Source organism: Ranitomeya imitator, chromosome 2, assembly GCF_032444005.1.
Source record: "Ranitomeya imitator isolate aRanImi1 chromosome 2, aRanImi1.pri, whole genome shotgun sequence".
Classification (NCBI taxonomy): domain Eukaryota; kingdom Metazoa; phylum Chordata; class Amphibia; order Anura; family Dendrobatidae; genus Ranitomeya; species Ranitomeya imitator.
Genome location: NC_091283.1, coordinates 375,095,403 through 375,119,762, shown reverse-complemented (window position 1 = coordinate 375,119,762; position 24,360 = coordinate 375,095,403). Strand labels below are relative to the sequence as shown.

At 43.2% G+C, this 24,360-nt stretch overlaps 1 protein-coding gene across 1 annotated transcript in view; it reads left to right on the top strand.

Annotated features, from left to right (window-relative positions):
- LOC138666613 (uncharacterized) overlaps positions 1-24,360 on the top strand; it is a 180,296-nt gene that overhangs the window by 44,242 nt on the left and 111,694 nt on the right. Inside the window, exons 10-14 of the mRNA XM_069754809.1 lie at positions 536-678; positions 4,972-5,042; positions 6,003-6,059; positions 6,510-6,595; positions 6,708-8,276. Coding sequence (XP_069610910.1) covers positions 536-678; positions 4,972-5,042; positions 6,003-6,059; positions 6,510-6,595; positions 6,708-8,276 — 1,926 coding nt within the window. The remainder of the gene's footprint in view (positions 1-535; positions 679-4,971; positions 5,043-6,002; positions 6,060-6,509; positions 6,596-6,707; positions 8,277-24,360) is intronic.

Below are 24,360 nucleotides of genomic sequence, written 5' to 3'. Positions count from 1 at the left end.
TTTAGTTGTGAAATATATTTTTATATGAAATATACAGGGTGATTCACGAACGATGGTTCAAAATTGAAGGTCTGTATTAAAGTAACATTAGTTATAAATGACCAGTGAAAAAATCAAAGCAAAACTTGATTGGTTGCCCAGACCAACCAAGCACAGTAGAGCTTTCATTTTTCAAAAGCCAATTTTAAAATGTGCTTCCATAATGTGACATATGTGGAACACGCTAAAGTAAAAAAAAATAGATTTTTGCATGTTGGAGTTTGATAGAACAGGTTCTGCTGTGACAGTGCAACAAAACTTTCACAACTAATTGGTAAATGAAAAGAAACTATATTTCAAGTTGGGTGAACCAAAATGGAACATCTCTGTGTTTATGTCATCTGAAAATCCCGGTCTCCAAAGACTTCAGAAGAGTCAGAACTATATAGAGTGTAAAGCCTAGAAAGTTGACCAAGCTAACTAGTATGGGGCTACATTTGCCACAAACCATGGTATGGTGTATCTTATGAAATTGTCTGTATTGTAAACAATACAGATCACATCTTCTTTAGGAGCTGGAATGAGATGAACACCAGAAACAGTGACTTTTGCATTGACTTGCAGAGACAACTCAAACAGGTTGGATTTGCTGACAGCCTGGTGTTCAGCAAGGAAGCTACCTTTCACCTCAGTGAAAAGGTTAATCACCCCAACATTAGAATTTGGGGCTCATAAAAACCATGTGCCCTTATCGAACACATGAGTGACTCATCTAAAGTAAATGTTTTCTGTCAGTGAGCAGACTGAAAGTTTTGGACCCTTCTTTAGCGCATTTAGAATTAGATCTTCCAAACAGTCTATCAGTAGGATGCTGCATTTTCATTTGGATATTTCTAGATACCAAAATAAAACACTACCGGAACGTTGGATTGGCCACAATCACCAATTTTACTCTGGCCTCTACAATAACCAGATCTAGAATCCTAGAATGTTAGTGCAGCGCCCCAGAGTCCTGGTCGTTGCAGTAATGTTATTCTTCCACCAGGGGGATTGATGTTACCTCTGAGGGCAACGAAGATCTTCTGTCCAGGTATCACAACCACAATACACACTTCACACTCCAGGCCGCCAGGGGGAGCCATGCTTCTATCTATTAGGGCACTCCTCACAATTAGGTCAAACTGGTAGTCGGGAGAGAAAGTGAGGCAGAACGAGGAGAGCAGGTCTGTGGGAGAACGAGGGTTCACGGAGCTGTGCCTGCCCCACGTGCGGCAGCATCCAAAGAAAAATACATTGAAAGGAATTGTGTTGCAGTGAGTGAGAAACTAAGTCATAGCAAAAGGAGAGGAACATCAGGGGAAGACCAGCTAGAAGCAGGCTGCCTCCTTCTGAAGCGCAGTAACCGGTAGCCAGAACACCGAGGGAGTAAGGATCTCTATGCATTACTTCAGAGACTGGCAGGACAGTTGATTCCACGTTGGCTGCCCGACCATATACCCAGGAGGCACGGTGGCAACTTGTTGGGGCCGGGGCGTCTCTAGGATCCCTATAAAAAGCCTCAGGCCACCAGTCATATGGGTTTGTCCTATCCGTCAGGGGGACAGAGAGGAAGAGACTTAACACCTACAATAGTTGTGAGGACCTTACCGAGTTGCTCAGCAGGGAGGGACTACAACACTCAGGCGCTAGAGGAAGGCTATTGAATTCCATCTGGATAAGGGGACTCTGGATTTGCCTTCAGACCGGCCGGACTCTGCCTACCCTGTGGTCCCTACCCTGGACTGTGGATGCTGAAACCTTCAGTAAAGGTAAAGAGACTGCAACCTGGTGTCCTCATTATTCACTGTGCCTTACATCATCCACCATCTACACTCTGGGAAGCCCTGGGGACATACTTCACCTGTGGGAAGGTATACCATCTAGCTGCCATAACATCACCCCAGCGGACCCCTAAGCAGCGTCGGTCACCCTGACCGAATACCACAGGTGGCGTCACGAACACTATCCCTTTAAAGACCTTTCCCCATTTACAACGGACGTCCCCTAGGGCCACGGACCGGGTCAGCCACCGTGACATCCCTGATGAGAACCGAAGGGCCCGGTACCGAGTAACCCCTAGCCCTTGGGGGCGCTCCATTAGAGTTGGAACGGACTTCAAGGGTCATCAGGTCCAACCCCCTGCTCAATGCAGAATTTCCGCAGCAATGCCCACGAACGGTGCTAGCACTGATTGCAGGCATTTAACCCCTCTGATACCACTATCAGTAGTGACAGCGGCATCGAGGAGCATCGCACAGGGCATAAGTTCCCTGCGCACTTCCATTAGGACAACGTGAGGCGATCGCATTGTCCTGATGGACTCCTTGGAGACTCCCAGCCTCAAGATGGCCGCTGGATTCTTCCGGGTCCTGCAGAGAAGGTGGCTTGTGAGAGCCTGCTCTCAGCAGGAGCCGACATTTTTCCTTCCCTGCCTGTCAGATCCTGATGTGATACTCTGCAGAGCACTGATAAAGGACTTGATCCAAAACGTGCGCTGGGGCGCGTTCCTGCACTCACCTACATGACCACACAGATAATTGCTTCATTTAGCTACACTCATTCACTTGACTACATCTGTGCCTGCCATTTTTTCACGTTTTGTCCTATGCTCAACAAGTCTGCCTTTTTGTGGTTGCAATACTGGGCATTTTCACATAGTGGCACTGTATATACAAAGATGACTATATACAGCTCCTCTACACTCACTGTGATTCTACAGCTGTACTTTATTTCCATCTTTGAGAATTTTATGTGCCATATTTCCTTATGCCTTTCTTACTACATTAAGGCTATGTGCACACGTTAGAAATCACCAACAAAAATCTGAGTGACATAATGTAGATCAAAGAGTAACTAATGAATAAGAAATCATATTGTCACTACCAATAGGACATATAGACGGCCAATCGTCAAACTGTCAAAACAAAAACCCAAAAGAACAAAGGACGATCAGAGGGCCAAGAATTAGATATAAAAAATATATAACTTTATTAGAGCACATAATATATATAAATAAAACCAGAATGGATCAGTGGATAAGACCAAAGTGCATATCAACAAAATGTGGATGGGATGGGAGATCCGCGGCTATAAGTAATACGTAACATTCCTATAAGTCATGACATATAATAAATAGGGTATATATATTTTACACAATGGTCATGACATAAATGAGCAATCTGCGAATATAATTAATTGATTCTGTAACCCCAGCAAATAGTGTGATGGAAAGCACAAAGATATATAAATGAGACTGGAATGGAAGGTGCTAGCAGGATACAAGTACCCTAATGGCGCATACCTCAATCAGACCAGGGAGAAATTTACACGGAGTGGCAGCGGAGGGGTACAGAAGGGAGCCAGCGGTCACCACATCACCCCGACGCGCGTTTCGGCGGAGCCTTCGTCAGGGGGCGTGGAAATGCTACAGGATGTGCGGTATAAAACGGGGACCCAACCAATGACCGGAGACCGGAAGTGATGCGGTGTATACAAACTAGAAAGCCGGTGCCGGATGCCGTAACCATAGTAAAATGATTGAAGTAATCCCTGATAAGTTAATTATCCTAAATATAGATGTATGCGGCATCCACAAAGTGGAAAAATAAATAAGGAAACCAGAAGGGATGTTACGGAGGCGGCGCATGCGCACTCAAATCCCGACCCCGCACATCGGCGTCCACGTCAGAGGGAGGCGGAGCCGCAGTGCCGGAAGAGCACGGCGAGAACCACATCACCATGGAGACGCAGAAAGCCGAGTAGCGCGGCGGGCAGGGCGAGCATGCGCACACGAACAGCCCCAAGAGATGTCGTAAGTATATAACACAAGAAATATGAATAAGGCACAAATGGAATAACTATGTTGACACACCGACAAAGACACCGCATATGTGGAATAAAACAGTCACATATATTATATAGTGGAAGAAGACTGTGCGTGGACGATATAAGCATCAAAAGGTTCCAGATGCATGATCCAACAGACGAATCGGATGATGAACCAAACAACGCAATATAAAGGCGGGACCTCAGACTAAAAAATGAGAGAATAACAAACAGTTAAAAATAAAAAAACACACATAAAATAAAAACATACATATTGTTGAAGCACAGATGGAAAGACAACAATGCAGCAGGACGGCATCACAAAAAAGGGGCAAAACTAATTTGTTCGTTTAGTCCCTTGGGATGTAGTGTATCCAGCCTCCATATCCAGCGGGACTCGAGCTGGGCAAGACGCTGTGATACCCTGCCACCCCGAATATTAGTTGCCAGTGTGTCAATACCCCTAACCATTAAGAGGGTGGCATCACAATTATGATGGAGAAAGAAATGTCGGGGAATAGTTTTTAATGCAGAGGGATCAGTAGTCCCGACTGCAGCTGTTATCCCCAGAACGTGTTCCCTAATACGAATTTTGAAAGGACGGGTAGTTAATCCAATATAGATTAATCCGCAGGGACATATAGCAAAGTAAATGACATTACGTGTAGTACAGTTGATGGATTTCCTAATGTCAAAATTTCTGGATCTGTCAGAATTGAAAAAGGAATTGCATTTCTCCACATTAGGGCAGGCAACACAATGCCCGCACGGGGTACAACCTAATTTGCGTGGATATTGGTCCAAAAAAGTGGTTTTAATATTGCCCACGTAGTGGCTGTGCACCAAAAGATCACGTAAATTTTTGGATCTTCTTGTGGTGATAGCAGGCCTACTCGGTAAATATTGGGACAGAATGGGATCCATACGTAAAATTGGCCACGATTTATTAAGGATTGCTCGAACGGCTGAAAATTGGTTATGGTAGTCCGTAACAAAACGGATCTTCCCGTCGGGTAATTTAGCGTTAGATTTATAAATTAAATCATGGCGGGAGGAATGCCTAGCTCGATTATACGCCTTTTTGACCATACGATGGCTATACCCCCTTTGGTAAAATCTCTTTTTTAGATCATCTGCTTGCCTTTCAAAATCTCCGATATCGGAACAGATCCTCCGAAGACGGAGGAACTGTCCAGTGGGTACGGATTGAACAACATGTCTAGGGTGAGCAGAGGAGGCGTGCAGAAGAGAATTAGTAGAAGTAGATTTCCTGTAGATATCGGTTTGTAGTAAGTTGGCACTATCACGCTTAATTAAGACATCCAAGAATTCGACACTATGACTATCATGATGGTAAGTGATACGTACATTAATTGAATTGTTGTTCAGAGAACTCATGAACTCCTGTAGAGAATGTATGGGGCCCTGCCAGATCATGAAAACATCGTCTATGTACCGCGTCCAAAGGGGGACACGGTCTATAGACGAGGCAGGATCTGACAGGGAGAGGTCCCTCTCCCACAGCCCAAGGAACAGATTGGCGTAGGACGGCGCAAAGGCCGCCCCCATAGCTGTTCCTTGGAGCTGTAGGAAGAAGGACCCCTTAAAAGTAAAAAAATTATGGGTCAAAGCAAATTCAAGAACCTCCAAAACAAAATTTTGAAAAGAAATAGGAAAATTGGACATATTGAGGTAATATTTGGTCGCCCTGAGGCCGTCATGGTGCCTAATGCTAGTGTACAATGATTCAACATCAGCGACCACCAAGACGGACTCAGGGTCAATTTCAATACCATCAATTAATTTGAGGAAAGCACCAGTATCTTTAAGGAATGATGGAAGACTCTCCACGCAAGGTTGTAAGATAGAATCGATCCATCGACCGACATGTTCCAAGAAGTTCCCCCCTCCTGAAACTATAGGACGTCCGGGTGGTGAGGTGCTATTCTTATGAATTTTGGGCAATAGATAGAGGGTGGGAATGGTAGGTTCATGAACAACTAAAGCAGCTGACAATTCTTTTGTGATCACCTCCGACTCTACTGCCCGGTCCAAAATCGATTGCAACTGCGCTTTAAATGTAGATAGGGGATTATAAGTCAGTTTTTTGTAGCACACTTTATCATTGAGCTGACGATAGACTTCTTTTTCGTACATAGATGTTGGCCATACGACTATATTTCCACCCTTATCAGCTGGTTTAAATTCGATGTCAGGTAATTGTTGGAGTTTTTGAAGACAGTCTCGCTCATGACGGGATAGGTTGTCCTTAGTGATAGACCTTGGAATATCCATTAGGTCTTTCGTGACCATCTGGACAAATAAGTCCACATTGGCACAAGTAGAGAGAGGAGGGAACCTCTTGGACTTAGGACGAATCGATGGAGGTATCTTACCATTAATTGGTGTATGATGTTCAGCGTAGAGTTCCTCCAAGATTCTCAAGGTAGATTGTTCCTCCTCTGTAGGGAATAAAGTATGCAAATTACCATCATGGAAGTGTTTTTTAAAAAGTAATGATCTGGCAAAAATATGCAAGTCCTTAATAGCCAAAAACGTGTCAAATCTGGAAGCTGGTGAGAAGGTGAGGCCCTTACTCAATAAAGCTAACTCTGTAGCAGAAAAATTATAGTGACTGAGATTGATTACCTTATTGTCCTTTTTAGGACCAACAGGCGAACCACGATCATTCCTTCTATATGGATGGTAATTATGTTCACGTGTCCTCTTATAATTGGCTCCAGAACGAGTGGTAAATGAAGAGGACGCGTTTTTGGCTATTAAGGACTTGCATATTTTTGCCAGATCATTACTTTTTAAAAAACACTTCCATGATGGTAATTTGCATACTTTATTCCCTACAGAGGAGGAACAATCTACCTTGAGAATCTTGGAGGAACTCTACGCTGAACATCATACACCAATTAATGGTAAGATACCTCCATCGATTCGTCCTAAGTCCAAGAGGTTCCCTCCTCTCTCTACTTGTGCCAATGTGGACTTATTTGTCCAGATGGTCACGAAAGACCTAATGGATATTCCAAGGTCTATCACTAAGGACAACCTATCCCGTCATGAGCGAGACTGTCTTCAAAAACTCCAACAATTACCTGACATCGAATTTAAACCAGCTGATAAGGGTGGAAATATAGTCGTATGGCCAACATCTATGTACGAAAAAGAAGTCTATCGTCAGCTCAATGATAAAGTGTGCTACAAAAAACTGACTTATAATCCCCTATCTACATTTAAAGCGCAGTTGCAATCGATTTTGGACCGGGCAGTAGAGTCGGAGGTGATCACAAAAGAATTGTCAGCTGCTTTAGTTGTTCATGAACCTACCATTCCCACCCTCTATCTATTGCCCAAAATTCATAAGAATAGCACCTCACCACCCGGACGTCCTATAGTTTCAGGAGGGGGGAACTTCTTGGAACATGTCGGTCGATGGATCGATTCTATCTTACAACCTTGCGTGGAGAGTCTTCCATCATTCCTTAAAGATACTGGTGCTTTCCTCAAATTAATTGATGGTATTGAAATTGACCCTGAGTCCGTCTTGGTGGTCGCTGATGTTGAATCATTGTACACTAGCATTAGGCACCATGACGGCCTCAGGGCGACCAAATATTACCTCAATATGTCCAATTTTCCTATTTCTTTTCAAAATTTTGTTTTGGAGGTTCTTGAATTTGCTTTGACCCATAATTTTTTTACTTTTAAGGGGTCCTTCTTCCTACAGCTCCAAGGAACAGCTATGGGGGCGGCCTTTGCGCCGTCCTACGCCAATCTGTTCCTTGGGCTGTGGGAGAGGGACCTCTCCCTGTCAGATCCTGCCTCGTCTATAGACCGTGTCCCCCTTTGGACGCGGTACATAGACGATGTTTTCATGATCTGGCAGGGCCCCATACATTCTCTACAGGAGTTCATGAGTTCTCTGAACAACAATTCAATTAATGTACGTATCACTTACCATCATGATAGTCATAGTGTCGAATTCTTGGATGTCTTAATTAAGCGTGATAGTGCCAACTTACTACAAACCGATATCTACAGGAAATCTACTTCTACTAATTCTCTTCTGCACGCCTCCTCTGCTCACCCTAGACATGTTGTTCAATCCGTACCCACTGGACAGTTCCTCCGTCTTCGGAGGATCTGTTCCGATATCGGAGATTTTGAAAGGCAAGCAGATGATCTAAAAAAGAGATTTTACCAAAGGGGGTATAGCCATCGTATGGTCAAAAAGGCGTATAATCGAGCTAGGCATTCCTCCCGCCATGATTTAATTTATAAATCTAACGCTAAATTACCCGACGGGAAGATCCGTTTTGTTACGGACTACCATAACCAATTTTCAGCCGTTCGAGCAATCCTTAATAAATCGTGGCCAATTTTACGTATGGATCCCATTCTGTCCCAATATTTACCGAGTAGGCCTGCTATCACCACAAGAAGATCCAAAAATTTACGTGATCTTTTGGTGCACAGCCACTACGTGGGCAATATTAAAACCACTTTTTTGGACCAATATCCACGCAAATTAGGTTGTACCCCGTGCGGGCATTGTGTTGCCTGCCCTAATGTGGAGAAATGCAATTCCTTTTTCAATTCTGACAGATCCAGAAATTTTGACATTAGGAAATCCATCAACTGTACTACACGTAATGTCATTTACTTTGCTATATGTCCCTGCGGATTAATCTATATTGGATTAACTACCCGTCCTTTCAAAATTCGTATTAGGGAACACGTTCTGGGGATAACAGCTGCAGTCGGGACTACTGATCCCTCTGCATTAAAAACTATTCCCCGACATTTCTTTCTCCATCATAATTGTGATGCCACCCTCTTAATGGTTAGGGGTATTGACACACTGGCAACTAATATTCGGGGTGGCAGGGTATCACAGCGTCTTGCCCAGCTCGAGTCCCGCTGGATATGGAGGCTGGATACACTACATCCCAAGGGACTAAACGAACAAATTAGTTTTGCCCCTTTTTTGTGATGCCGTCCTGCTGCATTGTTGTCTTTCCATCTGTGCTTCAACAATATGTATGTTTTTATTTTATGTGTGTTTTTCTATTTTTAACTGTTTGTTATTCTCTCATTTTTTAGTCTGAGGTCCCGCCTTTATATTGCGTTGTTTGGTTCATCATCCGATTCGTCTGTTGGATCATGCATCTGGAACCTTCTGATGCTTATATCGTCCACGCACAGTCTTCTTCCACTATATAATATATGTGACTGTTTTATTCCACATATGCGGTGTCTTTGTCGGTGTGTCAACATAGTTATTCCATTTGTGCCTTATTCATATTTCTTGTGTTATATACTTACGACATCTCTTGGGGCTGTTCGTGTGCGCATGCTCGCCCTGCCCGCCGCGCTACTCGGCTTTCTGCGTCTCCATGGTGATGTGGTTCTCGCCGTGCTCTTCCGGCACTGCGGCTCCGCCTCCCTCTGACGTGGACGCCGATGTGCGGGGTCGGGATTTGAGTGCGCATGCGCCGCCTCCGTAACATCCCTTCTGGTTTCCTTATTTATTTTTCCACTTTGTGGATGCCGCATACATCTATATTTAGGATAATTAACTTATCAGGGATTACTTCAATCATTTTACTATGGTTACGGCATCCGGCACCGGCTTTCTAGTTTGTATACACCGCATCACTTCCGGTCTCCGGTCATTGGTTGGGTCCCCGTTTTATACCGCACATCCTGTAGCATTTCCACGCCCCCTGACGAAGGCTCCGCCGAAACGCGCATCGGGGTGATGTGGTGACCGCTGGCTCCCTTCTGTACCCCTCCGCTGCCACTCCGTGTAAATTTCTCCCTGGTCTGATTGAGGTATGCGCCATTAGGGTACTTGTATCCTGCTAGCACCTTCCATTCCAGTCTCATTTATATATCTTTGTGCTTTCCATCACACTATTTGCTGGGGTTACAGAATCAATTAATTATATTCGCAGATTGCTCATTTATGTCATGACCATTGTGTAAAATATATATACCCTATTTATTATATGTCATGACTTATAGGAATGTTACGTATTACTTATAGCCGCGGATCTCCCATCCCATCCACATTTTGTTGATATGCACTTTGGTCTTATCCACTGATCCATTCTGGTTTTATTTATATATATTATGTGCTCTAATAAAGTTATATATTTTTTATATCTAATTCTTGGCCCTCTGATCGTCCTTTGTTCTTTTGGGTTTTTATGTGCACACGTTGCAGATTTAGATGTGGATCCACAGCGTTTTTGGCAGCACGGATTTGCATCAAATCCGCAGTATAGTGCACAGCCAATGTTAATCTATGGGAAATGGAGATTTGTTGTGCACATGTCAATTCTTTTTTCGGATCCGCAGTGTTTCTGCAACCATTGACTTCCATTGAGTCAGGCCAATCCGCAGCAAAACCGCAGATGTAAAAAAGATCTGTGGATTTGCTGCAGATGTGCCTGCAAAAAATGCTGCAGATCGGGAGGAGGGAAGTGTGTGTGCGGAGATATGTGCGTGTATGTGTGTTTGGGGGTCTGTGTGCATGTGTCTGTGCTGATGTTTGCATGAATCTGTGTGTGCGGGGCTGTGCGTGTGTTTGTGTCTGTGTGTAGGCAGGCATCATCCGATCGGACAACTAATCCCATCCGGCTATTCCTTCTACAGTGACACCATTAGCCAACGATGGGAAAGTAGTCCCATCATCCAGCTAATGTGTTGAATGTTAAAAAAGCATAAAACAAAACATACACACTACACATATAGTACATACTTACCATATATCCCTAATCCCCGAAGCCATCGATCATCTGCCAATAAAATTAAAATAATAAGCAAACCATATACTCCCTGTGTCCGACACAATCCAATTCATATCGATTGTCCCACGAGGATCTCCAGTGGACAGCTGTCACATCAGCAGATGCGACCGCTCTCCAGGGGCTCCGGGATACAATGATGGAGATAATCCACCGCACTGTATCACTCTGCCACCAACAGGTCACCTGAGTTCACCTGTCACTTGCGGCACTACAGGATGAGAGTTTTCTCACGGCTGTAGTGCTGTAAAGTGAACTCCGATGACACACTGCAAGAGGGTTATCTCCGGTCAGTGTGTCATCGGAGGCCCTATACAGCAGTCACATCTATAGGGGAGATCGTTGTGGGACACTTGTTACTAAAGAAGGACTGTGTCAAAACAGAATATTTGTGTTTTTTTTTTGTTTTTTTTTGCAGGTGATCGATGGCTTGATTGGATTAGGCGCGGAATAAAAATGATGAAAAAATGTGTAGTGTTTTATTTCATTTAAATACTTTTTTCTGGCTGTGTCTTTTTTGACACCTCTCTATTATTAACCAGCCTTAATGTCACATTACAATTAAGGGGTGACATTAACCCCTTATTACCACATATGCCACCGCTACACGGCAGTGGGAAGAGAGAGGCTAAGTGCCAGAATTGTCGCATCGCCATTTCTGGGGCTGCTGGGTGCTGGTATTTTTTGCCAGGGAAGGGGTCAATAACCATGACCCCTTCCTAGGCTATGAATATCAGCCCGCAGCTGTCTGCGTAGCCTTTCTGGCTATAAATTATAGGGGGACCTCACATCATTTTTGGGGGGTCCCCTTATTTTAATAGCAAGTAAAGGCTAAATAAACAGCTGCGGGCTGATATTCAAAGCCTGGGAAGCTCCATGTGTATTAACCCCTTCCCAGGCTAGAAATATTGGCCGTCGGCTTTCCCTTTCTCCTGCAGAAAATTGTGTGGGAGCCCACATATTTTTTTTTTTAAATTAAAGATATTGCGTGCAGATTTTGTGTGTGTGTCTTTAATTATGTACCTTTTTTCTATCTATTATCTATCTATCTACCTATTTATCTATATATGTCTGTCTGCTTGTGTGTGTGTGTAAACACTATTCTTCCATGTAGTATGTAAAATAAGAGGTTGGACAAAGAAATACATCACAATTTTTTTTTTAAATAATAGATCTTTATTTAGGTTACAAAAACGCATACAAATCCGCATGAAAAAACGCATCAAAACCGCTCTGATTTTTATCTGCGTTTTCTGCCAAGAGGTGCAGATTCTGTGCAGAAATTCTGCCGGCAAATCTGCAACGTGTGCACATACCCTTATTTTACATTTTGATTCCTCGTGTAGCTGTTAATTTTTTCTTACCACATTTTGTGTACAGGCACATCTTATGCGGTTACCTCTTATCAACCATTGACCTCACTTTTATAACCTACCCCTTGCTTGGGCATATACCAACTTTTTCTTTGCCTATACCTTGCACCTTTTCTTTGATATAGGTATTCACAATCCTCCTTTTGATACACCCGATTGATGCTGTTTACCACTTTCATATTTGTGTATTACATATTCATACTAGCTGAAGAGCCCGGCGTTGCCTGGGCATAGTAAATATCTGTGGTTAGTTATAGCACCTCACTTGTCTTATTTTCCCATCACGCCTCTCATTTTCCCAATCACATCTTTCATTTTCCCCCTCACACCTCTCATTTTCTCCCTCACTCCTCTCATTCCCCCCTAACACTTGTCATTTCAACCTCACATCTGTCATTTTCTGATCACTCCACTATTTTTCCTCACTCCTCTCATTTTGCACTCACGCCTTTTCATTTTCACCTCACACCTCTCATTTTCACCTCATCACCTCAGTATATACATGTTTGTCATCTCCCTTATATATAGTATACATCTGTATGTCATCTCCTGTATATAGTATATACCTGTATGTCATCTCCCCTGTATATAGTATATACTTGCTGTGTGTCATCTCCCCTATATATAGTATATACCTGAATGTCATCTCCTTCTATATATAGTATATACCTGTATGTCATCTCCTCCTGTATATAGTATATACCTGTGTGTCATCTCCCCTGTATATAGTATATATCTGTGTGTCATCTCCTCCTGTATATAGTATATACCTGCATGTCATCTTCTATATATAGCATATACCTGTATGTCATCTCCTCCTGTATATAGTATATACCTGTAGGTCATCTGCTCCTGTATATAGTATATACCTGTGTGTCATCTCCTCCTGTATATAGTATATACCTGTATGTCATCTCCTCCTGTATATATATATGTACCTGTATGTCATCTCCTCCTCTATATAGTATATACCTGTGTGTCATCTCTCCTGTATATAGTATATATCTGTGTGTCATCTCCCCTGTATATAGTATATACCTGTGTGTCATCTCCTGTATTAGACCTCGTTCACACGTTATTTGCTCAGTATTTTTACCTCAGTATTTGTAAGCTAAATTGGCAGCCTGATAAATCCCCAGCCAACAGGAAGCCCTCCCCCTGGCAGTATATATTAGCTCACACATACACATAATAGACAGGTCATGTGACTGACAGCTGCCGTATTTCCTATATGGTACATTTGTTGTAGTTTGTCTGCTTATCAGATTTTTATTTTTGAAGGATAATACCAGACTTGTGTGTGTTTTAGGGCGAGTTTCGTTTGTCAAGTTGTGTGTGTTGAGTTGCGTGTGGCGACATGCATGTAGCGACTTTTGTGAGATGAGTTTTGTGTGGCAACATGCGTGTAGCAACTTTTTGTGTGTCGAGTTGCATGTGACAGGTTAGTGTAGCAAGTTGTGTGCAGCAAGTTTTGTGCATGGCGAGTTTTGCGCGTGGCGAGTTTTATGTGTGGTGCCTTTTGAGTATGTGAAAGTCTTGTGTGAGGCAACTTGTGCATGTGTTGCAACTTTTGTGCATGTGGCAATTTTTCCGCGTGTGCAAGTTTTGCGTGTGGCGAGTTTTCCATGAGGTGAGTTTTGCACTTGTGGCGAGTTTTGCAAGAGCCTAGTTTTTGCATGTGGCGAGTTCTGCGCGTGGCGAGTTTTGAGCGGCGACTTTTGTGTTTCGACTTTTATGTGGCGAGGTTGGTGTATTTATGGTGAAATGTGTGCTGAGGGTAATATGTGTTCAAGCACGTGGTAGTGTGTGGCGCATTTTGTGTGTGTGTTCATATCCCTGTGTGTGGTGAGTATCCCATGTCGGGGCCCCACCTTAGCAACTGTACGGTATATAGTCTTTGGCGCCATCGCTCTCATTCTTTAAGTCCCCCTTGTTCACATCTGGCAGCTGTCAATTTGCCTCCTACACTTTTCCTTTCATTTTTTCGCATTATGTAGATAGGAGCAAAATTGTTTGGTGAATTGGAAAGCGCGGGGTTAAAATTTCACCTCACAACATAGCCTATGACGCTCTCGGGGTCCAGACGTGTCACTGTGCAAAATTTTGTGGCTGTAGCTGCGACGCCTCCAACACTTTTCCTTTCACTTTTTCCCCATTATGTAGATAGGGGCAAAATTGTTTGGTGAATTGGAACGCGCGGGGTTAAAATTTCACCTCACAATATAGCCTATGACGCTCTCGGGGTCCAGACGTGTGACTGTGCAAAATTTTGTGGCTGTAGCTGCGACGGTGCAGATGCCAATCCCGGACATACATACACACATACACACATACACACATACACACATTCAGCTTTATATAGTAGATGTATTGGCACCTTATCACTTGTTATTTTACTCGCCTCATGCAAAATATTTTATCATTAATATATGTGGTCACACCTGTGTTTGCGGGAACTCTCTGTATGTTGTTAGTGGCACCTTTTACCCTCTCTCATTTTTTGTGTTAATAAAAATAATGTTTTATCCTTCAAAACCATTGTCCTATCATCTTTTGTGACCTTCTTGTTTGGGTCTTCCTACTTATCTTTAGTGCAGAATAATTGCAGAGTATCAGATCTGCGATCTGACACTGTACAGTGATGTCCCAGGATGGGACAATGTATAAAAGGTTTTTTTTTTAAACGTTAAACAGTGTAAAAAAAATAAAATTTTAAATCTTCAAATAAAGAAAAAATATACATATATTTTTCCAATAAATACATTTATTTATTTAAATAAAACAAAACAATAAAACAATAAAAGTACACATATTTGGTATTGCCGCGCCCATAAACACCCGCTCTAAAAAACTCTCACGATTAACCCCATCAGCGAACACCGTAAAAAAATAAATAAAAAACAAAGCAAAAAACAATGCTTTATCATCATTCCACAGAACAAAGAGTGCAATAAAACACGATCAAAAAGACAAATGTAAATAAAAATGATACAGTTAAAAACATTATCTTGTCCCGCAAAAAAATAGCTGGCAGACAGCTCCATCAGCAGAAAAATAAAAAAAGTTATTGCTACCTGTACGCTGCTAGGTTTAGATAGGGGTGGAACAGGTCTCATGAATTCTTTGGAACTCTGACTCAATATAGTGACTGGATCCCTCTGCGGTTTCATTTGTCACGTTACTCAGAGATTAAGATGCAAACCCCAAAGTACCGTATAAATTTGTGTATAAGTATTTTTTTTTTGTGCTGAAAATGCCCCCCTCAGCTTATACACGAGTCATTGTCCCAGAAGCCAGCGCGGGAGGGGCAGCGGCGGAGCAGCGGTTCACAAGAGGCAGGAGTCGGCGGCTGCGGCTGTAACTGTGCCCGTCGCTAAAGAGAAATGAATATTCACTGCATTTCTGTTATAGCACGCGTACAGTTACAGCCGTCAGCTTCCAGCAGCTGTAAAAAAAAAAAAAAAAGCTCCTACTTACCTTCTGTCACGGCCACTCCTTCCGCTCATTCTTACCCGCTGCGGCGCGCTCCTCCTGCAGGCGCGCGTCCTCTCCTTCATTCTTCTCCGCTCCCTGGTTCTCGTCGGGTGCGCGTGCGCACCGCTCACTCCAGCACTTCCTCTTTCTGATTTACAGCCGCTCTGTATCTCCTCTCTGTGATCCTGGAGGACCGTGACCCGGAAGTTCTCCAGCACTCCATGTATATTAGGCGATTCCTTCCTCTGGTCCTTGTCTGTCTGTCATTTGTGCTTCTGTGACTCAGGTCCACCTTTGTCTTTGCACTGCCTGTTTTGAGTCTCCACTCTGTCCACCCAGTTCAGCTTCCTTGTCTCCTCGTCCAGTCCAGCCCTCCCAGTGTCCTCTCCGTACTCTGTTAGTCTGGTGTCTCTGTCCTGTCCTGCTTCCTTTGTGTCTTCACCTTCGCAGTTCTCCTTTGGTCTCGCCTGTGCCCAGCTCTTACCTAACTGTACTTCATCTTACCCCGCTCTGTCCATCCTATGCTCAGCTTCTCTATTTTGTACCTCCTACCACCTGTCTCCAGGTTCCAGCTTCTGCGGCAATAGTCTCCCTTGGGTCTGCCCCTAATGCTCCCTGTATAGGGGGTGGTCTACCTGGTCAGCTCACCCTTGGGAGGTTCGTTGTCGTGGATCTGCGGGTTCACCCCAGGTATTCCAATAGGACTGCACTCGGATGACATCTGAGTGCAGTCTGATTCTCACACCTTCCCTGCATGCCCTCGCAGCATTTTGTTCCAGTGCCAGCAGCTCCTGCGGCTGGGTGATCTCATGTCCCAGCTGAGTGGAGAGAGGTGAATATTCATTACCTTAATGAGTAGGGACATGTGATCGCTCGGCCGCAGGAGCTGCTGTAAACAGGAACAACAAGATGCTGCGAGGGCATGCAGTGAAGGTAAGCAGGAGTTTTTGTTTTTTTGTTTTTTATGCTTTTCTCATCGGGGGCCATGCATACAAGGATAGGGATGAGACATCATACATCCAAGGATAGGGATGAGGAGCCATGCACACCAGGACAGAGATGAGGAGCCAGGCATACAAGGACAGGGATGGGGAGCCATGCAGACAAGGACGGTGATAAGGAGCCATGCATACCAGGACACGGATGAGGAACCATGCATACCAGAATAGGGATTAGGGGACAATGCATACGCGGCTTATACTCGAGTCAATACATTTTCCTGGTTTTTCTTGGCTTATACTCGAGTATGTATGGTAAGTGCTCAGCGCAGAACGCCGGATAATCGTGATCTCAAACAGTATGTGAAATGTTCCCAATAAAAGCTTCAACTCAATGCACAAAAATATTAAGTCCCCAGTCAGGTTTGTCATCTGTTAATGGAAATATAGAGGGCTTCCACGTTACTGGTAACACAAAGGCTCTGGAAAAGCTAAATGGCTCCTTGCTCCCCAAAAGAAGTTCAGCAAATTCTCCGCTCCCAAATCCAAATGCCCTCCTCCCTTCTGAGCCCCACATTTAGCGCCCACATGTTTGGCATTTCTGTAGTGATGAGAGCCCACCTAATTTACGGGTACATGTCTCCAGAAGTACTGTATGAGCTGGGCATAACGTACTGGTCACTACAACGGCAGTTTACAATTTTCACTCGGCAAAATCCACTGCTGCCTGTTTCTGAAAAACACCCATGGAGTCAAAATCGTCACTACATCTGTATATAAGTTCCCAAAAGCTTATAATTTCCAAAATGGGATCACTTGAGGGGGATTCTGCTTTTCTAGCACTTAGGGTCTCTTTATATCTAAAACTAGAACACATGAGCTGCGTGCACAGTGAACAAGCCCGTAGAGACATGTTCACACCATCAAGAGACTTGAAAACACAAAAAGGCACAGCAAAACCAAAAACACTCTGTTGCAAAAAAATCACAGTGGACAGCAAGTGCTGGAAAAAAGATGGAAAAAACAGGGTATTTGGTTGATACATTTTTTGCAAAAAATGTATATTAAGCCGCTCTACCAAACGTCAAGGTATACCCTTATCAGAGCACTAATCCGCACACTAGTCTAGGAAAATCTATGCTCCAGGAGGGAAATAGTGCTCCGTCCCACCCGAGCCTCTCCATATGGCTAAGCAATATTGTACAGCCACATATGGGGTATTTCTGCATTCAGCAGAAATCGTGGAACAAATTGTGGGGCCGTTTATACCAATTTACATCATTTTTTACCACTTCACCCTTTTCATCCTATAAACATCCTATAGCATCTTTGACTTTTCTATTGCTTTTGAGATTCCCCACCCCAATCCTTTTTTACTGCTTTTGGTCTTCCCTACAAGCCTTACTTCATTACTGGCTTTTGCTCTTCTAATGCTTGCCCTGCATTCCCTGCAAATAGCATTATATTCTTCTTTAGATATGCTCTCCTCTTTCCATTTGATATACATGTCTTTTTTCCTTTTTAACAAGTGATTAAGTTCTGTTTTCATCCACAATGATCTCTTTAAAGGGAACCTGTCACCCCCCTCAGGCGTTTGTAACTAAAAGAGCCATCTTGTGCAGCACTAATGCTGCATTCTGACAAGGTGGCTTTTTAGTTACAAATGCCTGCACACGTTGAAATAAACACTTATAAAATGTGCCTCCACATACCCTGAAATTGTCCCGGGGGCGGGACTTTCCTTCCTAATTAGACGCAGCACAGCCGTCACTCTGGAGCTGTGCGCGCCGGGCGCCGCCTCCTCTTGCTGCATTATTGTCCCGACGCCTGCGCTGTAAGTACGAAGAGCAGCGCAACTGCGCATGCCCAGAAAAAAACTTACAGCGCAGGCACCGTGGAAGGATAATGCAGCAAGAGGAGACGGCGGCCAGCGCGCACAGCCACGGAGTGACGGCTGTGCAGCATGAAATTAGCAAGAAGAGTCCCGCCCCCGGGACAATTTCAGGGTATGTGGTGGCACATTTAATAAGTGTTTATTTCAGCATGTGCAGGCATTTGTAACTAAAAAGCCACCTTGTCAGAATGCAGCATTAGTGCTGCACAAGATGGCTCTATTAGTTACAAACGCCTGAGGAGGGTGACAGGTTCTCTTTAAATGCTTCCAATTCTTCCTTCTTTTTGGGATTGTTTACAGATTGTGCTGTGAGAATTTCATTTCGCAAGCTCTCCCATCCTTCTTGGACATTTCTGTCTTTTAGAACATCCAGCCATTGGACCTTTCCTACCTTCTTTCTGAGTCCATTAAAATCTGCCTTTCTGGAGTCCTACCATAACCCCTTACCGACCTCCGCCGCACTAGTACTAGAAGTCAGATCCCCTGCTTTGATGCGGGTTCCGGTGGTGAGCCCGCATCAAAGCCGGGACATGTCAGCTTTTTTGAACAGCTGACATGTGCCAATAGCGGTGGGTGGAATCGCATTAACTAGTTAAATGCTGCTGTCAAATGCTGACAGTGTCATTTAACTAGCGCTTCCGGCCATCGAACCGGAAATGAGCGCATCGCTGACCCTGTCATATGATCGGGGGTCAGCGATGCATTGGCATAACAACCAGAGGTCTCTTTGAAACCTCTAAGGTTGTTAATGCTGGATTGCTATGAGCGCTACCCTGTGGTCGGCGTCCATAGCAATGCAGTAAGTCTACTACATAGGAGCGATCTATGCATCGCTCCTATGTAGCAGAGTCGATCGAGTTGTGCCAGCTTCTAGCTTCCCATGCAGGCTATTGAAGCATGGCAAAAGTTTAAAAAAAAAAAGTTAAAAAAAAAATCTGAAAAAGATAAAAAAAATATAAAAGTTTAAATCACCCCCCTTTTGCCCCATTCAAAATAAAACAATCAAAAAAATCAAACCTACACATATTTGGTATCGCCGAGTTCAGAATCGCCCAAACTATCAATAAAAAAAGGATTAACCTGATCGCGAGAAAAAAATAAAAAATGCCAGAATTACTTTTTTTTGTCGCCACGACATTGCATTAAAATGCAATAACAGGCGATCAAAAGAATGTATCTGCACCAAAACGGTATCATTAAAAACATCTGCTTGGCACGCAAAACATAAGCCCTCACCTGATCCGATCGGAAAATTGCGCATTTTTTTAGCAAAATTTGGAATTTTTGTTTTACCACTTAGATAAAACATAACCTAGACATGTTTGGTGTCTATGAACTTGTAATGACCTGGAGAATCAAAATGGCAGGTAAGGTTTACATTTAGTGATCCTAATAAAAAAGCCAAACAAAAAAACAAGTGTGTGATTGCACTTTTTTTGCAATTTCACTGCACTTGGAATTTTTTTCCCTGTTTCTAGTACACGACATGGTAAAACCAATGGTATCGTTCAAAAGTACAACTCGTCCCGCAAAGAAAAGCCCTCATATGGCCATATTGATGGAAAAATTAAAAAGTTATGGCTCTGGGAAGGAGGGGAGCGAAAAATTAAAACGCAAAACTGAAAACAGGCAAGGTCTTGAAGGGATTAAAGTCTGAGTCCTCACTTGTCTTGCTCCTCTTGTAATCTAAAATTCAAGAATAGCATGATCGCTGCCTCCTAAATTCCCAGCCACTTTTACTTCCTCAACCATTTCCTCTCTGATGGTAAGAATTAGGTTCAAGATTGCAGATCCCCTTGTTCTCTCTTCTACCTTTTTGAAAGATAAATTTCTCAGCAATAGAAGAGAAGAATTTTCTGGACACATTACTTTTGCCTGAGAGAGATTCCCAACAAATATCTGGATAGTTAAAATCTCGCATGATCACTATGTCATACTTTTTTGAGAACAGAGACATCTGATGTAAAAAGAGTTCATCCATATCTTCAACCATTAAATAGTGACAAAGAGGAGAAAAAAAAAGTTCTTAATTAAAGAAATATACATAACCTGGCTGCAGATGGTGCCCCGACACGCATTTCACGTGAAACGCGCGTCGAGGTGCCATCTGCAGCCAGGTTATGTATATTTCTTTAATTAAGAACTTTTTTTTCTCCTCTTCGTCACTATTTAATGGTTGAATAGCACTACGCACCTTAAATCTATGTACTGCTATGATGATATTATGGTACAAATACTATATATAACTTCATCTAGTATCAACGAGCAGTGAAAATAGCACCATAACCAATTAAATTAATAGTGCACACTATTTTGTATGAGGAGTGTTTCTTTCAGTTCCTTGGTTTTCTTATGAGTCTGTTATGTATTTGGCTTAATTGGAAATAATTAGTCATTTGATCATTATTTTCCCATGCTATCAGACCTTTACTTAATGAATAGACAAGCACTAATGGCTTCTTGACTGTTCACAAATACTCCCAGAAATCATAAGTATGCTTTTAAATCACTGAATTTATTAATCTAAAAGGTCTAATAGTACAAGGACTCTTTATTTATTGGAAAATCCCTTGTTTATGTGCATACGTCGAACCTTATAAGCACTAACTGCATGAACATTTATTTTCAAAAACGGATGTAATCAATGTGGATTCTTCCTTTGTTGTGACTTAACAATAAGAGACCAATTTATCTAAAAGAGAAATAATTGTTTACATGTATATTTTGGTAAAATTATTCCTGTGCCTGCAGATCCATTTGGTGTTTACCCATTGAAATTTTTTTTATAAAAAACAATGTATGTACGGTAATTAAGTGTTTAATAAAGATTCATGTACTTTTTTTTAACTTACTTGGCATCTGCTTCCTGTGTGCTTATAGGTATACATTTTAGATTGTTGTTGATTTCTCTTGCTCCTCTATTTTCATTCAGAATTTGTTTTTTTCTTTATTTTCACTTCTAATAGAAGGGCTCTCAACAGAATTCATTAGCTGCATATTTATTCCTGCTGTATATTTCCCATCAAATATTGATCCTTTTTAAAGCTCTCCTGATGAGTCTAACACCCCGCCACTTCTTTTGGTGGGGTTACAATAAGGACTCAGTGTGTCTGCTCCTCTCTCAGCCACAGGATCTAAACTACATTAGACAATGCATCACTGAAACAGTGAAGTCCAAAGCCGAGGATATGTCAGGCCAGAACTGGACTCCTACCTAGACATCTAGACCTACAAACCCTCGTCAACAATGGAAATCACTTTGATCATTGGTAGTGTGTAGATAAAACTTGGATAGATAGTGCTTCTTTTCATGTTAATACATTTGAGTATTATTAAATGGAAATAGAAATCACTGTAACAACTCTGCTGGCATCACGGCATGGCCTCTCATCTATCACACTATCTTACCCACTGCTCCAGGTCATGTTGCAGTTTCTGTTTCTTGCCAGCTCCATATTCTGTGCCTCTGCCCTCTGCATGCTTCCTGGCTGTGTGTATAGGGGGGCGGCGCCTGAACTCTCTGGTTCTTATAGGAATCAGGTGCACCTGTCTAATCTGTTCCTAACCAATTACCAAGAGGCCTCCAGTATTTAGTGCAGCTCAACCCAGTGCACTGGGCCTGTGCAATGTGTTAGCTCAGTTTGTGTCTTGCTTCTGAGTTTGCCAGGCCTTGCTCTGTGTTTCTCCCTCTCTGGAGGCTTTTCTTGGTGTTCTTGCCTTGATCTTGTTGTCCGCCCTCCAGGAGGCAGAATATCCTGGTCCCTGTGTCTTTGTTCTTGTGTCTTTGTTCTTATTCCTTGTCTTAACTTAGTCCTATCTCTGTCTCCTTGTCTGTCGCTTCCTTCCCTGCTGTGTCTTTTCTTGTGTTCTCAGTCTGCTTATGCTCCGCACTCTTGCGGCTCTGCCTGCTTTGTACCTTTGTGGCTTTACCTCTGCTCTGCACTCCTGCGGTTCTGCTCTGCTCCGCTCACGTTGCTGCAGAAACCCTTTTCTGCAGCGCCTCTCCGCATTCCTTGTGGTTCTACTCTGCTTAGCTTCTGCTGCTGCAGTAATCTCTTGCTACAGCTCCTCTCCGCATTCCTTGCGGTTCTGCTCTGCTTTGCTGCTGCAGAAACCTCTTGCTGCAGCTCCTCTCCACATTCCTTGTGGCTCCGCTCTGCTTAGCTTCTGCAGAAATCTCTTGCTGCAGCTCCTCTCTGCATTCCTTGCGGTTCCGCTCTGCTAAGCTTTTGTTGCTACGCTATCTCTTGCTGCTCTTCCACTCCTATCTGCAGCCTCACACTTCTCTTCCTGTGTGAACAGGTCCCAACCTGTTCCTCCATTCTCCTTTCCTTCTGGCTTGTTTCCGTACCTGCATCTCCTGTGTGAACAGGTCCCAACCTGTTCCTTCATACTACAGATCCATACCTGCACCTCCTGCGTGAACAGGTCCCTACCTGTTCCTCCATGCACCACACCAACCAGTCCTGTGTTCCTGCCGTCCCTGCCAGTCCTGTGTTCTTGCCAACCCTGTGTTCTGCAGTGCCTGCCAGCCCTGTTCTCTGCCGTGCCTGCCAGCCCTGTGTTCTCTGCCATGCCTGCCAGCCCTGTGTTCTCTGCCATGTCTGCCAGCCCTGTGTTCTCTGCCGTGTCTCTGCCAGCCCTGTCTCTCAGCCGTGCCAACCTACTCATCTGAGTTTCAGCCGTGCTCTTCTGCCAGTCCTGCCTGATGCCCGCACCTGTCCTAGTGTTCCTGTTCTCCAAGTGGGATCAGCAGCCACAGCCGGACACCACCCTGGAGTAGCACCTGGCAGCTGCCTGCTGCACAGGCCTGACCTCACCATCAGAGGCTCCAGTGAAAACCCAGGCAGCTGTCATAGTCACGCCCCTTCCAGGGTAGTTTGGTTTGTGGCACAGTGGGGCCACAAACCCCCTGAGCTCACGCCTACCAGTCAGGGCGTGAGCGCGACAATCACGTATGATAGCAGCGATATGGCTGTTGTAGGCTTTTGTCCTCTAATAAACATTTTACCTCTTTTGTAGAAATCTGATGTGCTGGTCAAGAGAAATGTAGTGTAGAAACCATATTTAACCCCTTTACCCCCAAGGGTGGTTTGCACGTTATGGACCGGGCCAATTCTTACAATTCTGACCACTGTCCTTTTATGAGGTTATAACTCTGGAACGCTTCAACGGATCCCAGTGATTCTGACATCGTTTTCTCGTGACATATTGTACTTCATGATAGTGGTAACATTTCTTTGATATTACCTGCGTTTATTTGTGAAAAAAACGGAAATTTGGCGAAAATTTTGAAAATTTCGCAATTTTCCAACTTTGAATTTTTATGCAATTAAATCACAGAGATATGTCACACAAAATACTTAATAAGTAACATTTCCCACATGTCTACTTTACATCAGCACAATTTTGGAACCAAAATTTTTTTTTGTTAGGGAGTTATAAGGGTTAAAAGTTGACCAGCAATTTCTCATTTTTACAACACCATTTTATTTTAGGGACCACATCTCATTTGAAGTCATTTTGAGGGGTCTATATGATAGAAAATACCCAAGTGTGACACCATTCTAAAAACTGCACCCCTCAAGGTTCTCAAAACCACATTCAAGAAGTTTATTAACCCTTCAGGTGCTTCACAGGAATTTTTGGAATGTTTAAATAAAAATTAACATTTAACTTTTTTTCACAAAAAATTTACTTCAGCTCCAATTTGTTTTATTTTACCAAGGGTAACAGGAGAAAATGGACCCCAAAAGTTGTTGTACAATTTGTCCTGAGTACGCTGATACCCCATATGTGGGGGTTAAGTGACACCATTTTGGAAAGTAGACCCCCTAAGGAACTTATCTAGAGGTATGGTGAGCAGTTTGACCCACCAAGTGCTTCACAGAAGTTTATAATGCAGAACCGTAAAAATAAAAAATAATTTTTTTTTTCACAAAAATTATATTTTCGCCCCCAATTTTTTATTTTCCCAATGGTAAGAGAAGAAATTGGACCACAAAAGTTGT